The following is a 23,694-nucleotide window of genomic DNA, read 5'->3' on the forward strand; positions in this document are numbered from 1 at the left end:
ATCTATCTATCTATCTATCTATCTATCTATCTATCTCTGGGTCTAGATGCAGCTTGTTAGTTCCACATTGACATGCAGGGGTCGCTGTTACAACACACTCAGCGCCAAAATCCAACGAAGAAGAATAACCGGAAGTGTCTTGTTTAAGTTCCGTTTGTTTGTTTGTTTTTTGTTTTTTTAAGGCTCTACGCGAGTTGTTCACAGAGCTCCAAACGTTTTTTCAACATTTAAATTTGGTCTGTTTACATGTGGTGAAAATGTCGAGCACCAGACTCCAGACTTTCAAGAACATTCTAACGGAACGCTTTACGTCCGTGGCTGTGGAGATTTTCGGTGAAGTTGAAAGTATCGTCGAGGCGTGCTATGAAGAGAACAAACGTCTGAGGAGTATCCTGGACATGGTGCTCAACCCCGAGATAAAGTTATCCAAGATAGGTCTGTTATTTTTAGCTGTTTACAATCTCTACTTGCTGATGTTGGCTACCAGCTACACTTCAGCTTTAACTGCTGCATTACAACAATCCTAAGTTACCAAGACTCTCTGCCAACTTAAAAATATGTTTGCAACTACACCTACAACATGAAATCATGGGGAAAATGATTGAGATGATTTCATATATAATTAGCTTAATGCTAGTTTATGCTTGGTTAGCACGTAGTGGTTAGCACTTTCGCCTTGCAGCAAGAAGATCACTGGTTCGAGTCCCGGAGGTTGAGCACGGGATCTTTCTGCATAGAGTTCGCATGTTCTCCCTGTGCATGCGTGGGTTTTCTCCGGGTACTCCGGCTTCCTCCCACAGTCCAAAATATGCTGAGGTTAATTGATAACTCTAAATTGCCCGTAGGTGTGAATGTGTTCGTCTGTATATGTAGCCCTGCGACAGACTGGCGACTTGTCCAGGGTGTCCCCTGCCTTCTCTCGAGTCAGCTGATGATAGACTCCAGAACCCCCCGCGACCCTAGTGAGGATAAAGCGGTGGATAGTTTATGCTTCTACTACAGTACTTTTACTCATCTTTTCTACAAATCCCATACTAACCTTTAAGCATTTTGTAATGCAATTGGAAAGTAGCCTTCTGCACCTCCTCTTTGTTTGGTTTTCTGGCTTTGGAAAATGTAGTTCATTAAAAGAGATTTTAACCAATCACAAGTCTGTTGAGACAAGCAAAGTGGGAGCATTAAGAGCTGGAAAGTCCACATTGTGAGGGCTTAATGCAGAGAGGGGAGGGCTATATTTTCAAATACAGTTTTTTGTTTCCCCTTTTTCAACAAAAAAAACTACTTCACAAAAGAGGAATATATGCAAGTCCTACAAGTTTTTTTTTTTTTTACGTTCCCTCACAATAGTTTTGTGTTCCCTTGCAGCATCCCTAACATTCTTCCTGATTAATATGAACAGGTTGTGTATTTGTCACTCTTGTTATGATTAATTGTCAGTTTAGGAAATCACTCCGCAGATACTACAGAAAGAGAAGTTATTCCTTGCTTATTATTAATTTTTAAAGCCTAGTATTCTATAATGCCCAGCTGCTGGTTGTGAGTACAGTTGCAGCAGCTCTGGTTGCTGTGATGGTGAATCTGTGATTGGATATATGATTCTTGTTCAGCAAACATCGTAATGCTGGCTACAGCCACAGTGACAGCCGTCATCGCAAGGCAGCAGTCATACAGCCTGCCTGAGCAGCAGTCAGTAAGCTGCAGAACCAGCTCTTTTAGTTTTGTCTTAATGCAGCGGTGCAGGCTTGTACCTGACAGATGCTGAGGATACACTGAATCTCTTTGTAGTCACAGTCAGCGGCCATCTTTAGCCTACACAACACTGTCATAGTGCAGCTCATACAGTTTTGAGTATAGAGATAATCAGTGCACCCTCAATTTTGGCTGTAGCTGGTGTCATCTTACTATGCTCAATTTCAGAACTGATCACATGATGTGGGAGTGTGTGTGTGCATGCATTGATTATTTTGTTGACTGAGCACTTACTGTATCCCTGAATTCCTAAATGAACAAAAGACAGACCTGTCATTAAAGCACTGTATGTTTAAATAGTGGCATCTATGTTTGTAGCACCACAGACTGAACCACAGCAGCAGCTGAAGTCTGAACAATAATCATATTTCCAGCCACATCTTCAACCATCCCAACCAGGCAGAGCGACTGGAGCTGTGCTGAAAGTAAACTACTGGATACTGTCAAAAAATCTGCCTTTTGAAATAAATAATTAGAAAATAATGGCATGCAAAGTGTCAAATCATCTCAAAACAACAACTTTTCATACAGATCAGAAGGAATAGAAAGCATAATGTCAGAGGAAGCAATAGTATTGTAAGTCATTGACCATTTTTGAGGGCTTGTAGAATCAGGACCACTGTAAATTTTCTGAAAGTCTGAATTTAGTTTTTTCAGAATTCACAAAAAAGTCAGACAGCAAATTCATTTTTTATAGTGGTCTAATCCTATTCCGTACACCATACTGCAGCTTTAAATAAAATAAGGCTTGTTCAGGGCCAAAACCTCTGAAAAACAAACATCTACGTCGTATGGGTGCAACATAACCTGAGGAAAATGATAGATCTGGGCACGATGAAACAAAATCCAAAGACACATACTCCACTATTTTTCAGTACAAAACTACATTTATTTATGGCGTTGTCTAGTAAGTACTTTGCTTCCTAAGATTTTACTTGCTTAAAAATACATCTAACACAATGAACTAAATAAACTTCAACTCAACTAGCCATAGCTTTAACATGCAACTGACATATTTCATTATCCATCCATCCATCCATCCATCCATTTTCTTCCGCTTATCCGGGGCCGGGTCGTGGAGGCAGTAGGCAAAGCAGGTCGTTCCAGACATCCCTCCCCCCAGCGACGCTTTCCAGCTCTTCCTGGGGGATCCCGAGGCGTTCCCAGGCCAGACGAGATATATAATCCCTCCAGCGAGTTCTGGGTCTACCCCGGGGTCTCCTCCCAGACGGACGTGCTCGGAAAACCTCCAAAGGAAGTCTCCCTGGAGGCATCCGAATCAGATGGCCAAACCACCTCAACTGGCTCCTTTCGATGTGAAGGAGCAGCGGATCTACTCCAAGCTCCCTCCGGATGTCTGAGCTCCTCACCCTATCTCTAAGGCTGAGTCCAGCCACCCCATGGAGGAAGCTCATTTCGGGTGCTTGTATCCGCGATTTTGTTCTTTCGGTCACTACCCAAAGCTCATGACCATAGGTGAGGGTTGGAACGTAGATGGACTGGTAAATCAAGAGCTTCACTTTACGGCTCAGCTCCCTCTTCACCACAACGGTTCGGTACAATGCCCGCATTACTGCTGACGCCGTACCAATCTGCCTGTCCATCTCTCGTTCCGTTTTCCTATCACTCGTGAACAAGATCCCGAGATACTTAAACTCCTTTGCTTGGGGAAGCAACTCCCCCCCAACCCAGAGGGAGCAATCCACCGGTTTCTGGCAGAGAACCATGGCCTCGGACTTGGAGGTGCTGATCCGCATCCCTGCCGGTTCACACTCGGCTGCAAACTGCTCCAGTGCGTGCTGGAGGTCACGGTCTGAGGGCGCCAACAAAACCACATCATCCGCAAAAAGCAGAGATGCGATCCTGAGGCTCCCAAACCGAAAACCCTCCCCACCACGACTGCACCTCGAAATCCTGTCCATGAAAACCACAAACAGGATTGAAGACAAGGGGCAGCCCTGGCAGAGTCCAACACCCACCAGAAACGTGTCTGACTTAGTGCCGAGTATGCGGACATAGCTCTCACTTTGGTCGTACAGGGACCGAACGGCTCATAACAACGAGCCCAGGACCCCATACTCCCGCAGTGCCCCCCACAAAGCCCCTCGGGGGACACGGTCATAGGCCTTCTCCAGATCCACAAAACACATGTAGACTGGCAGGTCATACTCCCATGACCCCCTCAGCAGCTCCGCAAGGGTAAAGAGCTGGTCTGCTGTTCCACGACCGGGACGGAATCCGCATTGCTCCTCCTGAATCCGAGGTTCGACTATCGGTCAGATCCTCCCCACCAGCACCCTAGAGTAAACTTTCCCGGGGAGGCTGAGAAGTGTGATACCACGGTAGTTGGCACACACTCTCCGATCCCCCTTTTTGAAAATAGGGACCACCACCCCGGTCTGCCACTCCACAGGTACTGTACCCGATGCCCACACGACATTGTATAGACGTGTCAACCAAGACAGTCCAACAATGTCCAGAGCCTTCAGCATCTCAGGGCGAATCTCATCCACACCTGGTGCCTTGCCACCGAGGAACTTCTTAACTACCTCGGCGACCTCTACCACAGATATGGACGAAGATCCCCCCAAGTCTTCAGGCTCTGCCTCCTCCATTGAGGACGTGTTTACCGGGTTCAGGAGTTCCTCGAAGTGCTCTTTCCACCACTCGACGATATCCCCAGTACGGGTCAACAGTTCTCCACCTCGACTGAACACAGCCTGAGCGAAGCCCTGCCTCCCCTTCCTGAGACGTCGAACAGTTTGCCAGAACTTCTCCGAGGCCAACTGAAAGTCCTTCTCCATGGCCTCCCCGAACTCCTCCCACACCCGAGTTTTAGCTTCCACAACCGCCCCAGCTGCCGCCCTTTTGGCCAGCCGGTACCTGTCAGCTGCTTCAGGAGACCCCCGAGCCAATCAGGCTCGAAAAGTCTCCTTTTTCAGCCTGACGGCCTCCCTCACCGCTGGTATCCACCAGCGGGTCTTTAGATTGCCACCGCGACAGGCACCAGTGACCTTCAGACCACAGCTCCTAGCAGCTGCTTCTGCAATGGAGGCTTTGAACATTGACCACTCAGAATCCATGTCTCCAACCTCCCCCGGGATGCAGGAGAAACTCTTCCGGAGGTGGTAGTTGAAAACCTTACGGACAGGGTCCTCCGCCAGATGTTCCCAATTGACCAGCACTACACGTTTGGGTTTACAAGGTCTGTCCGGCAGTCTTCCCCGCCATCCTGATCCAACTCACCACCAGGTGGTGATCAGTTGACAGCTCTGCACCTCTCTCACCCGAGTGTCCAAGACATACGGCCGCAGGTCTGATGATACGACTATAAAGTAGATCATCGACCTTTGGCCTAAGGTGCTCTGGTACCAAGTACACTTATGAGCAACCTTATGCTCGAACATGGTGTTCGTTATGGACAATCTATGACTAGCGCCGAAGTCCAATAATAAAACACCACTCGGGTTCAGATCGGGCAGGCAGTTCCTCCCAATCACCCCCCTACAGGTTTCTCCATCGTTGCCCACGTGAGCGTTGAAGTCTCCCAGGAGAACTATGGAATCCCCGGGCGGTACCCCTTCCAGGACACCACCCAGAGACTACAAGAAGGCCGAATACTCTGAACTGCTGTTCGGCGCATATGCAGAGACAACAGTCAGAGTTTTCCCCTCTGCAACACGAAGTCGCAGAGAGGCGGCCCTCTCGTTCTCCGGGGAGAACTCCAACAAAGCGGCGCTCAGCCGGCGGCTTGTGAGTATCCCCACACCCGCCCGGTGCCTCTCACTTTGGGCAACTCCACAGTAGGAGAGAGTCCAACCCCTCTCCAGGATTCTGGTTCCAGAACCCTTGCTGTGTGTGGAGGTGAGCCCAACTATATCTAACCGGTATCGCTCCACCTCCCGCACCAGCTCAGGTTCCTTCCCTGCCAGTGAGGTGACATTCCACGTCCCCAGAGCTAGTCTACGCCACCAGGGGGTGGCACGCCCAGGCGCCCGCTCCTGCCTACTGCCCGGTGGACATAGCACCCGACCCCGACTTCCTGCCCTGTAGGTGCAGGGCCTACTGGGCATCATTATTAACTCGTAAACCCATTAATACAAAAATACACAATTTTCTAAAAGTTTCCATTCTGCATAGTGATTATTTTTATCTTTTTTCCCCACTATTGGTAAAGACGCGAGGATACCACAATTGTCTCGATTTTTCATATACCCAACAACTTTGTTTTGTGGTATGTGAAAAAAATTACTGTTTTAAGGGGCAAGTACTGTAGCTGTAGACTTTTCACAGCCAACATAACACGGGATGTTTAATTATTTGATATTTCTGTTTATCTTTTTCCAATAATAGACCTCACTCCACACACTGGAGCAGCCACAGATGTCAGAGAGCAGCCCCCTGAGCCAAACGCCTTGTTGGACGTTGAAATGTCGGAACCACTGATTAAAGTACTTAAAGAAGAGACAGTTGAATGTGAAGTAAGTTGGTTATCGGAACAAGAACAGCAAGAATGGAATGCTTACAACTTAAGTGCACCAGAGTGTGTGAAAAATGACCCAGAAGAGGAAGACGTAAGCATGCCCTGTATCGCCGACTCATACCAGGTTCAAGTGGTGGAGTGCCCCCCTGACTCTTCAGCCACTCTCTCAGCTGATGAAGACTACAATCAGTGTGATTACATTTCCCCATCGGAGTCAGCAGCCGAAAATTGTCCACCGCTACTCAGTAATGCAGAACACTTGAGTGAGACCCAAGAACACCAGAAATGTCATGAAGCCTCAAAGAAAAGCGTAAGTTTGAAAAGTTGTTTTAGAACCACTTAAATCTAATTAATAAATCTGACTGTGACTGGCTGTTTTTTGTAAACAAGCATAATGTTGCAAAAATATGACTCACAAACACGCTGAGGTCTTCAACAAATACCAAACATGATTCATGACTTAAATCAGTGTTTCCTAAGAGGCATTAGTCAAAATGTTGCTCATGAACTACTTGAAGTGTATACACACATTTCAGTCCCCATTTTGTGCATGTGCTAATTAGAAATGAGTACCTTGCAAACTTAATCTCTGAAATTTGCATTAATTGTTCCCAAACCAAGATGTCCAGATTTGCCCCTTGTTGGTCACATGGACTCGGTATAATGGAAGGTTTTCTTCTTAAATGATCCTTTGGTCTTATTGTCGGGATAAACAAACCAAACAGAGACACAAACGGATGTGTATATGGTTGCAATTATAGTTATTCAATGACTTTGTAAGAGTTTAACCAGTGTAGGTTTTGTCATACTCTACATCTTCTCGGGTGACGAACTGATGAAGAAACTATGGCAAGCAGTTTTTTTCTGGGAAGGCAGTTATGACGATATTATGGGTATTTTGTGATACACTCATATTGTGATTATGAGGCCCCTATCAAGATAGCCATAAATGCAGTTATTTGGGAACTCTTAGGGGACACAGAATTTGCTTCAGCTCTGAGTAGCAACTATGGCAAAGATGCAGGAGCTGTCATGACACCTAAGAGAATAAATTACACCAAAAGACAAGTCACAGAAACAGATGTGGCTGGCAGCATTGGCGTCATATGCAAGTTCAAAACTCATGTTACTACAGCAGCTCTGCTGAACTGTGCAGAACCTTTACTGCTAAACACTGCAGGAGGATCTGGTGAAGTCAGGAACCAAAGTGTCAGTAATGACTGTAAACAACCAATTTCATTGTATGGCAAATTCATGCAAGATTTTGTTTTCAGTCTTATTCAAAATTTCAATAGATTTCTTCCCCCTCCATATTAGTGCTGTTTATCAATATATGGAACCTCCTTGTAGTGGGTGAACCTTTAGGAATCAGTACAGATTGTTTTGTTTGCATTGCAACTATGGTTTGTTTTTAACTCGTGAAATTAAATAGTGATTTCCTTTTTCTTTTCTTGGTTGAAAATCTTGCTACAAAATGAAAGAGATCAAAGCAGTCCAAGCAGAAAACCATGCTAGAATTACCAAGGTAAGACACTGAATTGCTGCATTTTTTCTTTTTAGTATTCCTATCCACCTGCTTGCATAAATTATAATATTAACCTGTTTTATACAGGATGATGCCCTGCAAATCTTTCATTGCTGCTCCTCCTGACTGCCAGTCCTTTGTAGCAAAGCTCACTGAAGCCTTTAAGGATGCTCCTGGTAATGAGAAGCCTCTTATAACCATAACAGGCCTGACAGCAGATGCGGAATTGGTGGACTTTGCTTTTGGTAAAGTTCCTAAAGGTTGCACCTTGTCCTACCAGTGTCCTCTGCCTTCTAGTCAGGATTACAAGCCACATAAAGACGCTCCCTCTAGGCCGCTGCTTCCCCTGTCTTCTCCCCCTCTGAAGCTGCGGTCTTCCTTTCCTACTCTCAGTATTAAGGAGCAGCAACATTTACTTGCCTTGCACATCACCTGGGCAGGAGCATGTGATCTGGAAAACTCCACACGTGGCTGCAAGGAATCTCTGGAGGAGCTGCGGAAGTCACGCTTGACCAGCCGTTTCAGAGACATCTGCAAACTCAAACCAGGTCGAAGCCATGCGGAGCACCTAGTATACAAGCTTAAAAAAGGATTCCTCAAGTGCAAGACTACACAGGCTGAGGAGGAAATGAAGGCTGAAGCTCTGCGGGAATACTGTCGGCATGTATGTGTCAACTGGTCCCCCTGTGGTTTTGTTGTCCACCCGAATGCTCCATGGTTGGGAGTGACGCCTGATGGGTTAGTGTACGACCCCAGCGAGGAGAGCCGCTTTGGGCTGGTGCATGTCAAATGCATCAGCTTGCGGAGCTTTACAGAATGCAGCTTCCTGGCCTGTCAGAATGGAGCATTACAGCTGAAGAAGAGCCACAGGTACTACTGGCACATCCAGGGAGAGATGATGGTGACGGGAACATCGTGGTGTGATCTGTTCATGTTCTCCAAAGAAGACATGCTGGTTCAACGCATCTACCGCGACAAGATCAACATGAGGATCTTGAAGAAGAAACTGGATGAATTCTTTTTCTATTACTACTTGCCAAGTCTAATTTAGCTGAACGCTGTCATCACACTGTGGCCTAACGCGAATGCATCAAAGTACAAACGGAGTAACGGGGGAGGAACACAACTTGAAAACACAGACTGTCAGCAAGAAGCTACAAAAATACTGAACACAAAGAGACTTTGCAGAGACTTTTCTATAGCCTCTAATCACTAAAGACAGGCATGCCTGTCCAATTTTATCTACCTCATCCTGCAGTGAAAACACATCTTCACAATGTGGCAGCTAAGGCTGTGCAACCTGAACTGGAGAAAAAATACTATTGCAGTATGCATTTCCACTTAGATTTTTGGTTTTAAGTTTTAGCGGACTGCAAATGACTGAAGTTATATTTTCTAATTGCTGTTGCACATCTGGCCTTATTAAATGTCATTTTCTTATTAGTTCCATCTAGTCCAAAGAAAACTTTTTTATGTTTCCCCTCTTACCATTCTCCAAAGGGCTACATCCACTGTAAAGTTTGTTTTATTTGATTAGTCTACTAATTATTTACTCTGTTATTTGATCATGTTTAGTCTTTGAAATGTCAGAAAATAGAGAAATGTTTCTCAATTTGTTTGGATAAATTCAAGTCTCTACACAAGTATTAAAAGTTTTTGTGACTTTAGGTAATGATGTCTGCAGTTCTGAATCAGAGCAGGACTTAAGGAAAATGATTGTATGTTCAATTATATAAAATTCTTACAGAAAATCTAAATACTTGTCCTCATTTCACCGCTCAAACTAATATTGGTTGTATTCGATGCTCACACTGGCATTTTATTTGGTGTTTTTAAAAAATATTTTCAAATATTCTTTTCTCCATTTTTTTAAGATTTAGTCTCAGGACAAGTAAATAAACACAACAACTGCATGTTTTAGTATTTTGCACATGGATTATTTGAAATTTGATGGGAAGTAAAATGTCCTCCAGTTAAAGCCCCGCTGAGCTCCATGTTGTGTCTGAGCGGTGCCGTCCTGCAGGCGGCGCTGTGTGCTCTAACCGTAGGACTTAGCAGGAAGATTTCTTTGGCTAGTGTTAGATGACGTAAAGGGGACCAATGTGTTTTGCAGTCGGGCAGGAGAAAAAAGAAAAACACTGTGCTTCTCATTAAAAGTGCTTTGTCATGTGTTTGTCTCGGGGTGTCCTTAACCAGCGGGACTCTCGTGTTCGTCCACACCGACCAGGACGCGTCTGTCTGCGGCTGTTTTGAAACCAGCAGCCCGCTGATCTCTCACCGACACTCGGCTCCGTTCCGCTGCAGCTCCCCTCCGGTCTCTGCACCGTCTCTCTCTGTGTTAATTTTTTTTTAGTGATAATGGGAATCAATAAAACGTACATTAGTGTCGGCTATGCCTCCTTCGGGATGCTCATGGGCTTCTCCGCATTCCTTGTGTGGAACATCGCGTACAACCAGCCGTGGACCGCAGCCATGGGAGGACTGTCAGGTAAGCAAACACCGAGGCTGCTGCAGCACTTTCACACAGACACGAGTGTGTTTTTATTCCAATTAAACGCCTTCAGTTACTGCTTACGGCAAAATGAGCCTCTGAGACAGAAGGCACACTAGTTCTGAAGGACAAACGAGTCATCTGGTCACATGTGAATCAAGTCAGTGTAGTTTTTATTATAAATATTAAAAGTGAATTTTATTATTAACTAACTACTTACCTCACCGTTTTACTTATAATTATACAAATTCAAAGCTAAATGCTTTTTGAGTTGTATTAATAATAAGAAAAAATATTACAAAAAACACCATATGGCCAAAATCACATTAGCTGCAGTTATTTTGTGAAGGTAAATGCAAAGGAACAGGTGTTTGTTTCAGACTGCAGCAGAAGTCACATAATCACCTTTTTCCTTGCACAGCAGTAGTAAAATTTGACCGTTTGTGCTTGAATCTGGACTCATTACATTTTTGTTAAAGTAATCCCAATATAATTTCTTTCCATCTCATTCAACCCTAATTGGATATTTTTAAAAGTACCATAATGCACAGAAAGTGTGATAAAGAGGCAGCTCCTTGGTCATTTTCACCCTCATTAAAAATTGTGTATTATAAAATTTTAAAGGACCCTATCAATGTCTGCCATGTTTTACTCCTCCTAGGAACCCCTTGGACTTTATATTTCTTACAACCATGTTTCAAAGAAGATGTTTCACCTAATACGCTCTGTTTTTCCCAGGTTTGTACAGCAGCTGTTGGTTGCAGTTAATTTTAAATCTGAATACAAACCTCAGTCTAGCTGGAAGGAAGGAAAAACACACCAAAAAATCTAGAAGGGAAATGTGATAACATTGAAAGGTAAAAGCTATTGTTTCAGACCAGTAGCTCCTCCTTAACAGTCATTCAGTGCACATTTAATTTTCCATATCGTTAAAAAGAACTTGACAGAGACATTGATGACACATTTAGATGCTGTTAATTCTATGAAACATAAACTGATTGGATTTATGCACAGTCATGTAACAGGTTGTATAAACTGTTGCGTCCACGGATGTGAACTTTGCAACACTGCTGAGGCGGGGGAGTGCATATTCATAACTGCTGCACTAAAATGTTCTCAGGATGTTGTCTAATCAGTTGGAAAAGTTGTTAAACTTTACCAACATGTGACCAAAGATCACAGTGTACCTCTCACTTTTCATGCAGTTAACATTCCTGAGTATTACTGATACCCTGCTTCAAATTTCTGAATTATGAAAACTAACAATAGTTTTTTGCCCAGAAGTCTGCAACCAACATTGTCACGATACCATAAGTTAAATTAAGCACCGTCATCATGGCAGTGTTCTGGAAAGGACAAAATAGTTCTCAAGTACATATAAACATCCTCCTGATTTTCTCCTACACATGACTTCCTCCTGTTAAATTTAAAATGAAGAACAAAATGTGATTTATTGACTCAGCGGTTGACAACATGCTGCGTCATGACTGAAAATGCACAATCACCGAAACAGAAGAAACTGACTGTCAGATATGATCACCAACGTCAGCTGTAAAAGCTTTATAGTTGTTGCACTCTTGTTGTATTTTTTTACATTATTGTCACCATTTCGTCGCCATATCGGGTTTTTTTTTTGTTTTCCAACTGTTTAGACTGCAGTTGATTTCAGTAATATAGAAAACTATACCTTTCATTTTTTATCGAGTCATGTCATTGTACACAGAAAGTCTCCGCTGATTTCCATTCATCGTGGAACATATATACAGTTTTTGTGGAAAAAAAAGTTCCTGTATTGGATCTGGAATCAGAATCACCAGGTAACAGAGTTAAGGTGATGGAGGCTCTGATTTAAGTTACGTTCTTGTTTCTGTCACATCCATGTCTGGTTGTTGTTTGATTTTAGAATTTGTTTTAAAAGGATACAACAGATTTTGAATGTTCTGCTAGAAATCAACATTTTTAGGAGTTCAGAATATTGATTCCATTCCTAACGAAGCCCCACAAAGTCACGTTTTCAGGCAATCCTCGAAGAAAACCTTAAGTGCTCTGAAAACAACGAACGCTTATTTAGTTGTACATAAAAAGCGAATTATTTGTAAGAGCTGCACCTCTGCACTATCTCATGCGAAAGATCAAATCTGTGAGTCATTTGCACTTGTTTTTATTCTGTCTCCATTTACATGGTGGATGAAGATGTTTACTTTCGTTTCAGTTGCTACCTTTTCTGTATTTTATCCTGTCGGAGTTCAACCAAATATTTTTTAGCTTTTCTATCATAAACATTATTCAGATTGGACTGGATTGGATATGAAGTACAGCTGTCTGTCACAGCAATAATAGCTAAATGTTTAAAATTCAATATTTCTGTCTTTTTACTGAAAGTTTCAGATTTCTAAATGGGTGTTTAACAGTGTGGTGTGGTAATCTAAAGAGCGTCAGTAAAATGCAACCAAACTTCTCTTTTTTTAGTTCTTAAAGAAGTTTCACCTTCATCCAAGAGAGTTCTTCAGTTCTAGCTGTTTCAGATGTATGTTCCCACCCTACGCTCACATAACAGTGGCTCATTAATAACCCAGGTCTCACATGCTTTGAGGTGTAAATGGATGTGAAACTGCCATGTCAGGGGTAACCCAGGATACTACCAGTGGTGAAACTTTCTGGGTAAAGATCTTAAGACTGTAATGTCAGTATCGGATATTTGTTCTGTATGACACAAGAGGTGAGACATCTTCCAGAACCAAAAATGAGGAGTCCAGTTATTTTCTGTTGAAGCTGTGAGGACTAGTATGACCTGGGTGACTGAGAATCTACACAGAGATGCAATAATAATGTTTTAACAGTGACTGCCTGATGTTTCTGAAAACAAGCTTTTAGTTAGATTCCTTGTTCTTAGTTTACCCGTCTTTTGCTCTCTAGTTCTTAATTTACGTAGTTTTTGCCTTTTTATATCTTATTTTGCAAATGACATTTCTACTTTATACTGTTTCTTTTATCTCAGAACCTTCTGTTTATTTAATTTAATGTTTACTGTTGCACGAAGACAGAGTAACGCAATTTCGATTCTTGGTATGTCATGTACACATTGAATTTCCCTTTGGGGATGAATAAAGTGATTCTATTCTACGCTATTCTATTCTATATTGACGAATTGACAATAAAGCTGACTGACTTTGAGATTGACCATTAGGGGTTTTAAGGGACTGATACCAGTGCCGATTATTGATGATCAAGAAAGACCAGAACCGATTTACATTAAATATAATGTTTTAACGGCATGTGACAGTAGGAACCTGTCATTAATAACTAGGCTTTTTCATTAACAAGGGTGACTATAACTGAGTATGTAGGAGCGATTAAATTAGGACTCTCTCTTGAGATCGACCAGTTTGTCTCCTGCAGTCACATTTGCTGTTCTCTATTTTCTTAATGTTTCATGTTTACATCACATTCTTTGCCCACTAAGGTCCAAATCTTAAAGCATTATTTAGTATGTATTGTTTCCCAGACTCCTGAGTATTTTGTGGCTGCCTCCTAACTTAGCCGCTAGCCGTTAGCTTAGCTTTAGCCACTGTGAGAGTAGCTAATTTCATGGTTTGTGCAGCCACTTGTTTCGTGTTCATTTTTTGTAGTCTTTTCCTGAGAGACATTTCTGAGACCACAGAGAGATGTGGCTGCATCAGACATTAGGTAGTGCATTCAATTTATGAATAATCAGTCAGTAAAAATACAGATGCAGGCCAATAATCGTTTTATCCCTACTTTTAGTTATTCAGTCACAAACGTAAAAACACTGGCAATTTCCCTTTTTTTAAAAAAGTTTTCTATGAAGCAGATGTGTTCTAAAGGCTAATTTCACTGTGAATGTTTTGTCTCGTCTCTCAGGTGTGTTGGCTCTTTGGACCCTGATCACCCACGTCATGTACCTGCAGGACTACTGGAGGACCTGGCTGAAGGGCCTCAAGTTCTTCTTCTTCATGGGGCTTTTCTTCTCTTTGCTGGCCGTCGTAGCCTTCATCACCTTCCTGTCTGTTGCCATCCACAACAAGGAGTGTAAGTTGTTCCACGTTACAACAACCTTTGCCACAAGATAACGTGTCTCTGTTCGTCACCAAACATGTTTTAAAAATGTAGCATGTTCATCAAACCAGTCTCTTCTCACATGCACACCTGCTGCAACGTGCAAAATATAAGTGTGAATTTAAGTAATTAAATATTTTAGTCGCAATGATTTTACTCTTGGCGTGCACTGCAGTATTTTATCCAATGTTTCATTTGTGTAGCAACAAAGTTTAAAATACTGCAAGCAGATCAAATAAAGAAACAATAAATGAAAAAAAGAAAAATAATTTTTAAAAAACCTGGATAAATCAGTCTACCGATGAATTGTTACAGTTGACCATCAAGGACGCAATTTTATGGAAAAATTGTCATCTCAGTCTCCGTTATAATAAATAATTTCATTCATAAATGTTGACCGTCACGCCAAGACACATCTTCACGCACTTTTGTACACTTTTCTCATGGCTTGAGCTCCACCTCAGCATAGGATGATATTTTAGAACAGGCTGTGCTTCAGACTTCATGGCAGTAATTTGAGGAACGTCGTCATGTGACTGTGCCCCGGTGCACAAAACCACATCTACAAAGGAATGATGTCCTCAGTGTGTTGTGGAATAACTTGACTGATCCGTAACCAACACATTCGTTAGGTGAAACATAAAATAGAAATGTCTTTGGTCTGAACATTTCCTTCTTTCTACTTTTCATTTTTTATGTTTATGAGGTGTTAAAATGGGAGTCAAGATGGCATTTGTGTTTGTTTATTTTTCTACTCACTGTTGACGAGCTGTGATGAATCCGTATCTCTGACTGAGATTTTCTTCTCCTAGCATACATGTAATAATTTTAGGGTTTCTCTCAGACTTTGCAATAAGCAGGAGTACGCTGCTGGTTAAAAATGTTATATCCTTCACTTTCAGTCAGTAACTTTTCCAGTTGTTGACTTCAGCCTTCAACCACTAAAATAGCAGTGCTAGACTCATGACCCCCCTACTGTCGCTGCAGGTGGCTCATGTAAACAAAGTTTGTATGCACAGACACCTATCTAGCCACAGGCATAACAACAACAAAGAGGATCACCATGGTAACAGCCTCATTACCATATTATTATTTTATAGTAGTATAATGTTGGCTAGTAGCAGAGCACATCAGTTTCCATGTGTAGACTCACTGTTGTACTGAGAAAATAGACAGTGGGGTGAAGCTTTTGGAAAAAAATACGCTGTTTATTATTTAGAGGACTTTTTTTTGAGTGCAAATGTAATTCTGAGAAGAAGTTTAATAAATGCAGATTTGACCTTATCGTCCACCATCCTTCACTGTTCTCCTGTGGCTGAATGACAGCAGGTTTCTGAAGCCAGACTCAAATGTTATGTGAAGAAACCTTTGTAGAAGAGCAGAGTGTGTTCAAGTAGCATATTAACCCCTTGACGCCAGAATTAATTTACATTTAAAGAAAAAACATTTTTGCTTTCCAGCTGATGCTAAAAAAATAGTAGAGATTGTTAATTTGTCTATTACAAATAGAATAGATGTATAATAATAATAACAGATATATAATAATTACATCCCACTCTCACTGGTCCTACGAGAAACCAGTGCTTGCAAAAGGTTCTGAGCTACGTATTGAATACGCACAAACTAGCATTGAGGGAATGGATACACTGTCTCGGCTGCAGTCTGAATGAAAGTGGTATGTTGTGAATTTGCGACAATAGGAATCAATCAATCAAAATTTATTTATAGAGCACTTTACAACACTCAAAGGTGGCCAAAGTGCTTTCGAGTTAGTAAAGTTAGAATAAAAGCAAATTAAAAGGAAGGAACAATAGAGCACGTCAAGAAAATGCAAACAAATAAAATAAAGGGGTTAATACCGATGGCTTTAGAATGAGATGTTTAATGGTCTCATACATGTATGAATCTGTGTCTGTGCTGCAGCCCTGACTGACCCCCGGAGTCTCTATTTGTCCTGTGTGTGGAGCTTCATGAGCCTCAAGTGGTCCTTCGTGCTCGCCCTGACCGCTCACCGCTACCGCAAAGAGTTCGCTGACATCAGTATCCTCAGTGACTTCTGAGGTCGGCTCAAACATCCAGCAGCAGCCGCTCAGACTTTGGAGTTCACTCACAGCGCTGGTGTGTCACAGTGTGTTACAGTGTGAAAGTGATGCAGGAGGAATCACCGGACAGTAAACATGCTTTGTGGACAGGCGCTCTGACCCTGGTTACTCTCTCTCCTCCATGACCTGTATCTCCCCTGCACCACCTGAGCAGGATTCGTTTGTAGACTTTCCAGATAAACCCATCTCTGTTTTATATGATCCTTGACAGACTTTATTTTCTTACTATTTCCACTTCCTCTGCATTAGACATGCATCTGCAAACAAGATAAATCCTAAACATGGTCATTTTCTAACCATGCCTCATTTCAACACTCACACTCATTACCAGTTGCAGTTTCTTGCTGCAGCCACTAGAGGGCGTCACTCCTCCAATTATATCTGCAGTTTATACATTTGCTCGCAACTTTGTGAATTGCAGCAGTGTTTAATTCTGTCATTACAAGCTCTCCTCACAAGTTTCACATACAGTGATCTGAAGACGAAATTTGTGTTACGCAAGTCACCAATGCCACGATGAACTCGACGCCTTAAAGTTGACAAACATCCGATCACTGCTTCAACAGGGTGTCAGCAGCTTACAGGGATCAGGTCACTCAAAATCCTCCACATGAAGGCTTTCTTGTGCAATTCCGAACAAGCACCACATGCCCGATATTTCTGAGCTCCAAAAGGGCAATTGTAATATATAGAATGATTTTTGTAATATTTTTAACGAATGTGATATTAAAATAAAGGAAAACAGGCTTTAATTCAGCAGTGATACCACTAATATGCATGCTTTATGTTATTTTCTGTTATATTGTCCTCATCGAACCCATTTATTGACATTTATATTGCTGCTTAATGAGATTCTTTTGCTGTACCTCGTTCATGCGTTTGTCTTTCTACACTGCTGTGTTGAAATGAAGTATTATGGCATTGTGTACTCACATGTATCACCTGACTGAATGTAGGAGTGTGTGTTTGTACAAGAGTGTCTGAGAGTGATTAGAATAAAATATGTTTTTGACATCTACTGGACGTTGGTGAGTTTTCTTGCGACAAAACCCGGAACTTAAAATGCCAGTGGCTGATAAATGGCTCTTCCTCTTTTTTTAATAAGGAATTTGTCGGCATTTTTCGCAGTTTCTGTTCCTCTGAAACATCCAATTCCTGCTGCTCTGTGTGAAAGAATTTCAGCAGTTAAAAAAAATGATTTATTATTTTCTTCATAAGGCTCGTGACTTTAATGTAATGTGAGAAAGTGTGATGGAAGCAGGCTGGAGGTGCTACACATTCTTCTTCCTGCTAAGCCTCGGGTCAGCAGGGTCAGTGTTGGGCATTAGAGTTGGATTTGCACTATGAGAGGAATGAACCACTTTTCCCACCCCACCGAGCCACATTTATGAAGCAAAAACACCCCACAGCATTGCGATTGCAACAGTAAATGCAGGCCAATAACCTGCACTTTGAAGTCAGGCAATTATTCCATCCATCCACATTTTTATTTTGGCCCTCAAAGGAAAGGTGGGGGAGGGGGGCGCCGAGTGTTTTTGGTGTATGATTTTGCTAAGGCGGCCGCCTGATAGAGGGACTTTGAAGTTGATGTGAAAAATATGTGACTGAATTATTGTAGCGCTGTTGGTATTTTCTGTACTATAACTCATTAGGTGATCTGTTTACAGGACAATATTTGGTGTAGAAATGCATCTCTAAACTCCTTCTACAGCTGTTGAGGAGAAACCTCTGCTCTGCTGAGGGAAAGCGAATCTGGTTCAGTGTTTCATCGTTTACTAGACTTATCAGCAACTTTGATCCTTTACAAAAAATAAACCTTCGACTATTATTTCGCTTTCTTTTTTGCTTACCTGCATCCTTCCTCTGTCTTTTAAGGACCTTATTTTTGCGGCACTTATATCTTAATTGCATTATATTGGTTTGTTTGTAAGCCCCCAGAGTCTCGCAGCATCAAGGTAATTGCGATGTTGTGGTTAGGTCGCCATGGTAACGTTTTTTTATCTGGCTGTTATAAACTTCGACATTAAGAAACTGAAAAACAATCCGGCTCACTTTCCATTGAGCAAGCTGGGGGCTTTGGAACCAAATGCGTCCTATTAAGTTTATACACCAGCTCATAAAACGTGGTTGGTGAGTGTGAGTGTGTGTGTGTGTCTGTGTGTGTGTAGTATGTAAAGAGAGGGAGGGGTCTCATTTTATTCAATTATGGGACTCCTTTCTACCCAAATCAAGGAAGGAAGTTGTCTTGACTGGCAGTCTGGCAGAGTGTGGTGAGACTGGAAACAATAGTTTAGACATTCAAATAACCCAAATATCCAAAACATCCTGCACAATTAGACACAACAGAGCAGCACCAGATGAATCAAGATCTATAGCACACAATTGACAGGAGACTTTGCACTTCACACGCTCTTATTCAACAGATAGCGCCATAATTTAAACCTCTGAAATTACGAATAGCGAACACAAACACACACATACTGTATTTTTATGAGCATCCACCTGTCTGCTCTCAGACCTGTTTATGTGAACAACATGACACATCCGAATGAGTCATTATGTTGATACGCAGTTAAAGATCAGTTCATAAAAACCAAGTTAAAGTCTGGAACTCACAGTTATAATAATGCAGCAGTAAAGCAGCAAAATGTTCAGTAGTGGAAAGTGGAAATCTTTAATATTTTTGCTTCATTATTTCTACTTAATTTGCTTATTTCTATTAGATTCTAGTTAGTACTCTACTTTGGACATGGAAAATATGCTACATTTTACTACAGTGCAGTCATTTGACAGCTTTACTTACTACTAAGCCTCCAGATTACTATTTTAAACACAAAATATAGGATAACTTTACGAAATGTGACGCACTGTTATGAATTAAACAGCACAACAGTATATAAAATGGTTTAAAAGTCATCATTGACCAACTACAAATAGTAAAATTCTATGACAATGCATCAGTAATATTGATCCAATAACATGCTACATTACTGAGACCATTTTTCCTGCATCATGAGTGTTTTCTTTTTGATACTTTAACTGCTTTTTTTCTGAAAATTGTTCTAAACTTTTATCTAAATGAAAATGTCTGCAGAAAACTCACTCATTCATGTGCTTATAAGTTGCAATCATTCTACTCTGACTTTGGTTAAAAAAAATCTGAAAACTTCATCCACCGCTTGAAATCTATTTAGAGCAAAAATACCCACAAGAGGCAAAACTATCACTTCCAGGGTAATAAATTATATTTCTGGATTATTATTAATTACGTACTACTGTAAAAGCTGTATGTCCAATCATTTTAGCTACCTTATATAATGTTGAATAGTTTATTTTAAAGTAACGCATCTTATTTTCTAGACTGATCATCTGTGTTGTATGTAAAATCTCAGATGAGCGTAGAGTCTAGAATGCAGCCGTATCAGTCTGAAAGTGTAGTAGATGCATGAAAAAGCATGGAAGTAAAATATTCATGCCTGTACTGGAGTAGAAGTACTTTGTTACCGATGTCTGATAAAAATGATTCACAGGTTCGCTGTCTTTTCCAGCGAAAAAGATGACCAGTGGTAATAATAATACAAAAGCGATGCATTTGATCTAAAAAAAGAAGTATCAGGAGGGAAAAAAGCTAAATGAAAAGCAAACATCTTGAATTGGTCGAGAACCAGATGGCCTCTTTGACATTAAGAAGTCGCTTTGGCATTTTAAGAAGGCAGTCCCAGAATGATTTCCGAGGAACTTCCGCAAAGCGTGGTACAAAGCCCACAGATATTTAAGCAATATCCATAGCAATTTACTGTTTTATTTACAAACTGAAACATATGTTTCCAGACCTTTGCAGCCCCCTCCCCTCCCATCTCTGCCTATTACCACACTGATTTACTGCTGCACCATTTCTCCCACACTATTTGCTTTTCTCTCTCTGTTCTTTCCCCTTTTCCCTCTGCGTCTGTCCATCTTTATCATCTTCACTTGTCAGTCAGTCAAACTCCTGCTTCTTCACAGCACAGTAGATGTCCTACCTTTACACTCACCTATTGTTTGTTTCCTTTATTATCATCCCCTGATTCTTGTTTGTCCGTTGCGATGCTGTCTCTGCCTCTGGGACGACTGCGAGCTCGCATCTGAAACATTTTAGAGAGACACATATTTGCTGTTTTAGAGCACAAAGGGAGATGCCATGGCAGAGGCTGTTTGAAGTGGCTTCACAGGGGGAACCAGAACCAGAGCGAGGGATTTGAGAAACCATAAAGAAACGTTAACGCAATGTAACGTTGGTAAGGCCATCTAATCTAATGGAAGTCAGGACTGATTCAATGTGAAGGCAGCCCCCTTTGAAGCTGGCTCTGTTGATGTTTCTAATGCAATAGCTCTGCTGGAGAAACGCAACATTCCTGTGTGCCTCGCCGACAGCGCTGCACTGAGCGTCTGACAGGACTGGATGCGTGATACTGTCTAATCCTGGAGATCCCAGGTTGACGCTGCTTCCAGGAACCAACAGCTGAAAGTGTGAGGAGACAACAGTGTTTGACTTACCGGACAGGCGCCTTATCTGAAGAAATTAAGCTCAAACTGACTTGCGGAAAGAGTTTGTTTTTAGTGTTTTAACAAGATTTGGCATAAAAGGCTCCAAAAGGTGTTTCAATTCCTTTATAATATCAAGATGGTCAACCATACCGGAGTAGAGAAGAGAGAGCTCACTGCATCCGATACATGCTTCAAAACAGATGAAAATTTAAAAGTATCTCATTAACATTTACTGAAACACGGTGGCGTTTGAATTAGCTTTGTTTGATCATATGTTTCACATGTGGTTGGAGGCCATATTTCCTGCATCATGAGTGATTTTCTACTGATACGTTAACTGCATTTTGCTGAAAAATGTTATAAACTTTCACTTGAAATGACATTTTTTATTTGAAAAACTTATTTCAATTGTGTTTATATGTTGCAATATTTATACTCTGACTTAAAAGATCTGGAGACTTCACAGTGGTGTTTGACTTGGCTTTGGGTTGAATGTACATTACACATGTGGTTAAAGGACAACGTCATCATTTCTGTTTTGTTTGACTGGAACCATTTTTCCTGCATCATGAGTATTTCTCTGCTTTTTGCTGAACATTGTTATAAGCTTTAACTTAAATGACATTTTATGTGCAAACCTTACTTAAATGGTGTTTACATGTCGCTTTATCTCTATTCTAACTTGAGTAAAAGATCTGAAAACTTCTCACTGAAACTGGCTGTGGGCTAAATTCAGGTTTAACATGCTGTGAAAAGACGACGTCATCGTCTGTCTGCTGTCAGCATTCAGGTGTAGACGCTCTGTAATAAAAGCAACTCCCCTGTAAGCAACACTTGCTGCTTGATAAGCTCATTTCTGAAGTTTCCTCTGAAACTGGATTTTCCAGCCCAAGTGGCCACATGGTCAGATCTGATGTGCTGACTCACCCTGAGCCCATTAGTGTTTACGGAGACGGTGAACATGTTGAATGTGAGCGGCTGACTCAGCAGTGAAAATGACTTTCGTGTGATTATTTGTTATATATAGAGCTTGATCATGTCAGCGTCTTTCTGCCTCGCTGTTAGTCAGCGTTATACACTACCTGTTTTTTTTGTTTCATGCATGAAATAGCAATTTTGTTAGAAATGCTAAACTCAGATCTTTATGTCCAGAGAAGCTAAGACCCAAATGTTACATGTTGTACCTGTGCCACATCGTCACAGGGAGATCAAAAGACCTGCCGCTCGCACATACGGACAAGATATGATGCAACACAGAAGCAACATTTCAAACATCAGCCGTCTCCTAATGACTGTATGTTTAATGAATGTCTTTCTACTTATGTAAAACACCAAGAAACTTCATGAAGAAACTTGACCACCACTTTCTAACAGAAACCCTCTCTATTGAGGATTTATAAGTTGTAGCCTGCAAAACAATTGCTAAATGTCTTCTGATTGTCTCATCACACATAAATCACCTCCTTATGTGGAGGTTATTAAAGCAGAAATAAAGAGCAAAAAGAACGAAACAATCTGAGACAAATAATCCTCACCCGTTTGAGAAACAACAAGAAAAGTAAGAGATCTTTATGGACCAATAAATAGAAAAGAAGGAGAAAAATCTCTAGTTCATCACAGGTAGTGAGACAAGCAACCATACAGCAAAATTTGAATCACTAATTAACCGACAATGCATGCAGACACAACATGCAAATCCACATATCAAGACAAACCTAGAACATTTTCATCAACCACCGCTGTCCTGTGAAGCCATAACAACCCACATCTCTTTTCTAAATGTAAAAGTAACATGAATAAAACCTCCATCCGTGCAGATGTGCGCTGAAAATAAAAATAATAAAAAGTGTATGTGCTGAACATACCAGCAGTGTTTCTGTAACATTAACTCCTCACATTAAGAACACCACCACTACAACTACACAGAAACCACAAATGTACCGAGAAGATGAGCAAAACTGGTGCAGTGTCCGATCCTACATGCGTGCCAGCATCAGCGAAGGCAGATGTCACAGCCAGTGGTTAAACTCTGGAAAAAAAGAGCCGAGAAATGACTTCAAATTCAAAACTGGCCTTTCTTGTGTCCCCAGCTGCACCCACCAAATTTAAAGCAGATCAGACATACGGCTGAGATGTGCGAAGAACAGACACACACAGACAGAGATTCCCTCATTTATTAGCAAATCAATTATAAGCTGAAGTTTATATGACAGTCTTAGAAATGAGATGAAATACTCAGAGTTAAGATTTAAACACCATCACTGAGACAAATATTTGATGTTGTGAGGCCTCATTTCATAAACCAATCAAGTTTTCTTTTGGATTTTACTGTTTGGTCAAGAGTCGAGGATTCCAGTGCAGCGAGAGAAGAAAAAGAGCATTTTAAGATGTTAATTTGCAATCAGGCCGAGACGAGACAAGGAGGAACTTGTGAAAATGGTTAAAAAGCCCCGACTGATGTTAAATCGAGTTCAGTTCTGTCAACAACAAAAAAAGACTGGACAAAGAAAAGAAAAAGTTTCCTTTCCTCTGGGTGCCCACTTCCACATGTAAACTGATTTAATTTTTCCATTTTAAACAGAATCAGACTCTGATTATCAGAGAAACAGCTACAAAAAATAAAAGATAAATCACTGGCAAATTCTCATATTCCAACCCTTTATATTTCCCCTGGTCATGCCGTTTAACCATCATGCACTGCTTCTTCTCTGGGTGTCCCACAATATAGCCACACAAGTCT

At 41.4% G+C, this 23,694-nt stretch overlaps 2 protein-coding genes across 2 annotated transcripts; both read left to right on the forward strand.

Moving 5' to 3' along the window:
- The first annotated feature begins 135 nt into the window (after positions 1 to 135).
- On the forward strand, positions 136 to 9,514 carry LOC110956132 (uncharacterized). The gene is made up of 4 exons (XM_022201446.2): positions 136 to 435; positions 6,103 to 6,542; positions 7,714 to 7,757; positions 7,845 to 9,514. The coding sequence occupies exons 1-4, from the start codon at positions 258 to 260 to the stop codon at positions 8,806 to 8,808; spliced, it is 1,626 nt and encodes a 541-aa protein (XP_022057138.1). The 5' UTR covers positions 136 to 257; the 3' UTR covers positions 8,809 to 9,514.
- Positions 9,515 to 9,805: 291 nt separating this feature from the next.
- slc48a1b (solute carrier family 48 member 1b) lies at positions 9,806 to 17,445 on the forward strand. Its single transcript, XM_022201447.2, has 3 exons — positions 9,806 to 10,245; positions 14,131 to 14,298; positions 16,249 to 17,445. Exons 1-3 carry the CDS (start codon positions 10,116 to 10,118, stop codon positions 16,383 to 16,385), a joined length of 435 nt encoding a protein of 144 aa, XP_022057139.1. The 5' UTR covers positions 9,806 to 10,115; the 3' UTR covers positions 16,386 to 17,445.
- The last annotated feature ends 6,249 nt before the right edge of the window (positions 17,446 to 23,694 follow it).

Source organism: Acanthochromis polyacanthus, chromosome 5 (assembly GCF_021347895.1).
Source record: "Acanthochromis polyacanthus isolate Apoly-LR-REF ecotype Palm Island chromosome 5, KAUST_Apoly_ChrSc, whole genome shotgun sequence".
Lineage (NCBI taxonomy): Eukaryota > Metazoa > Chordata > Actinopteri > Pomacentridae > Acanthochromis > Acanthochromis polyacanthus.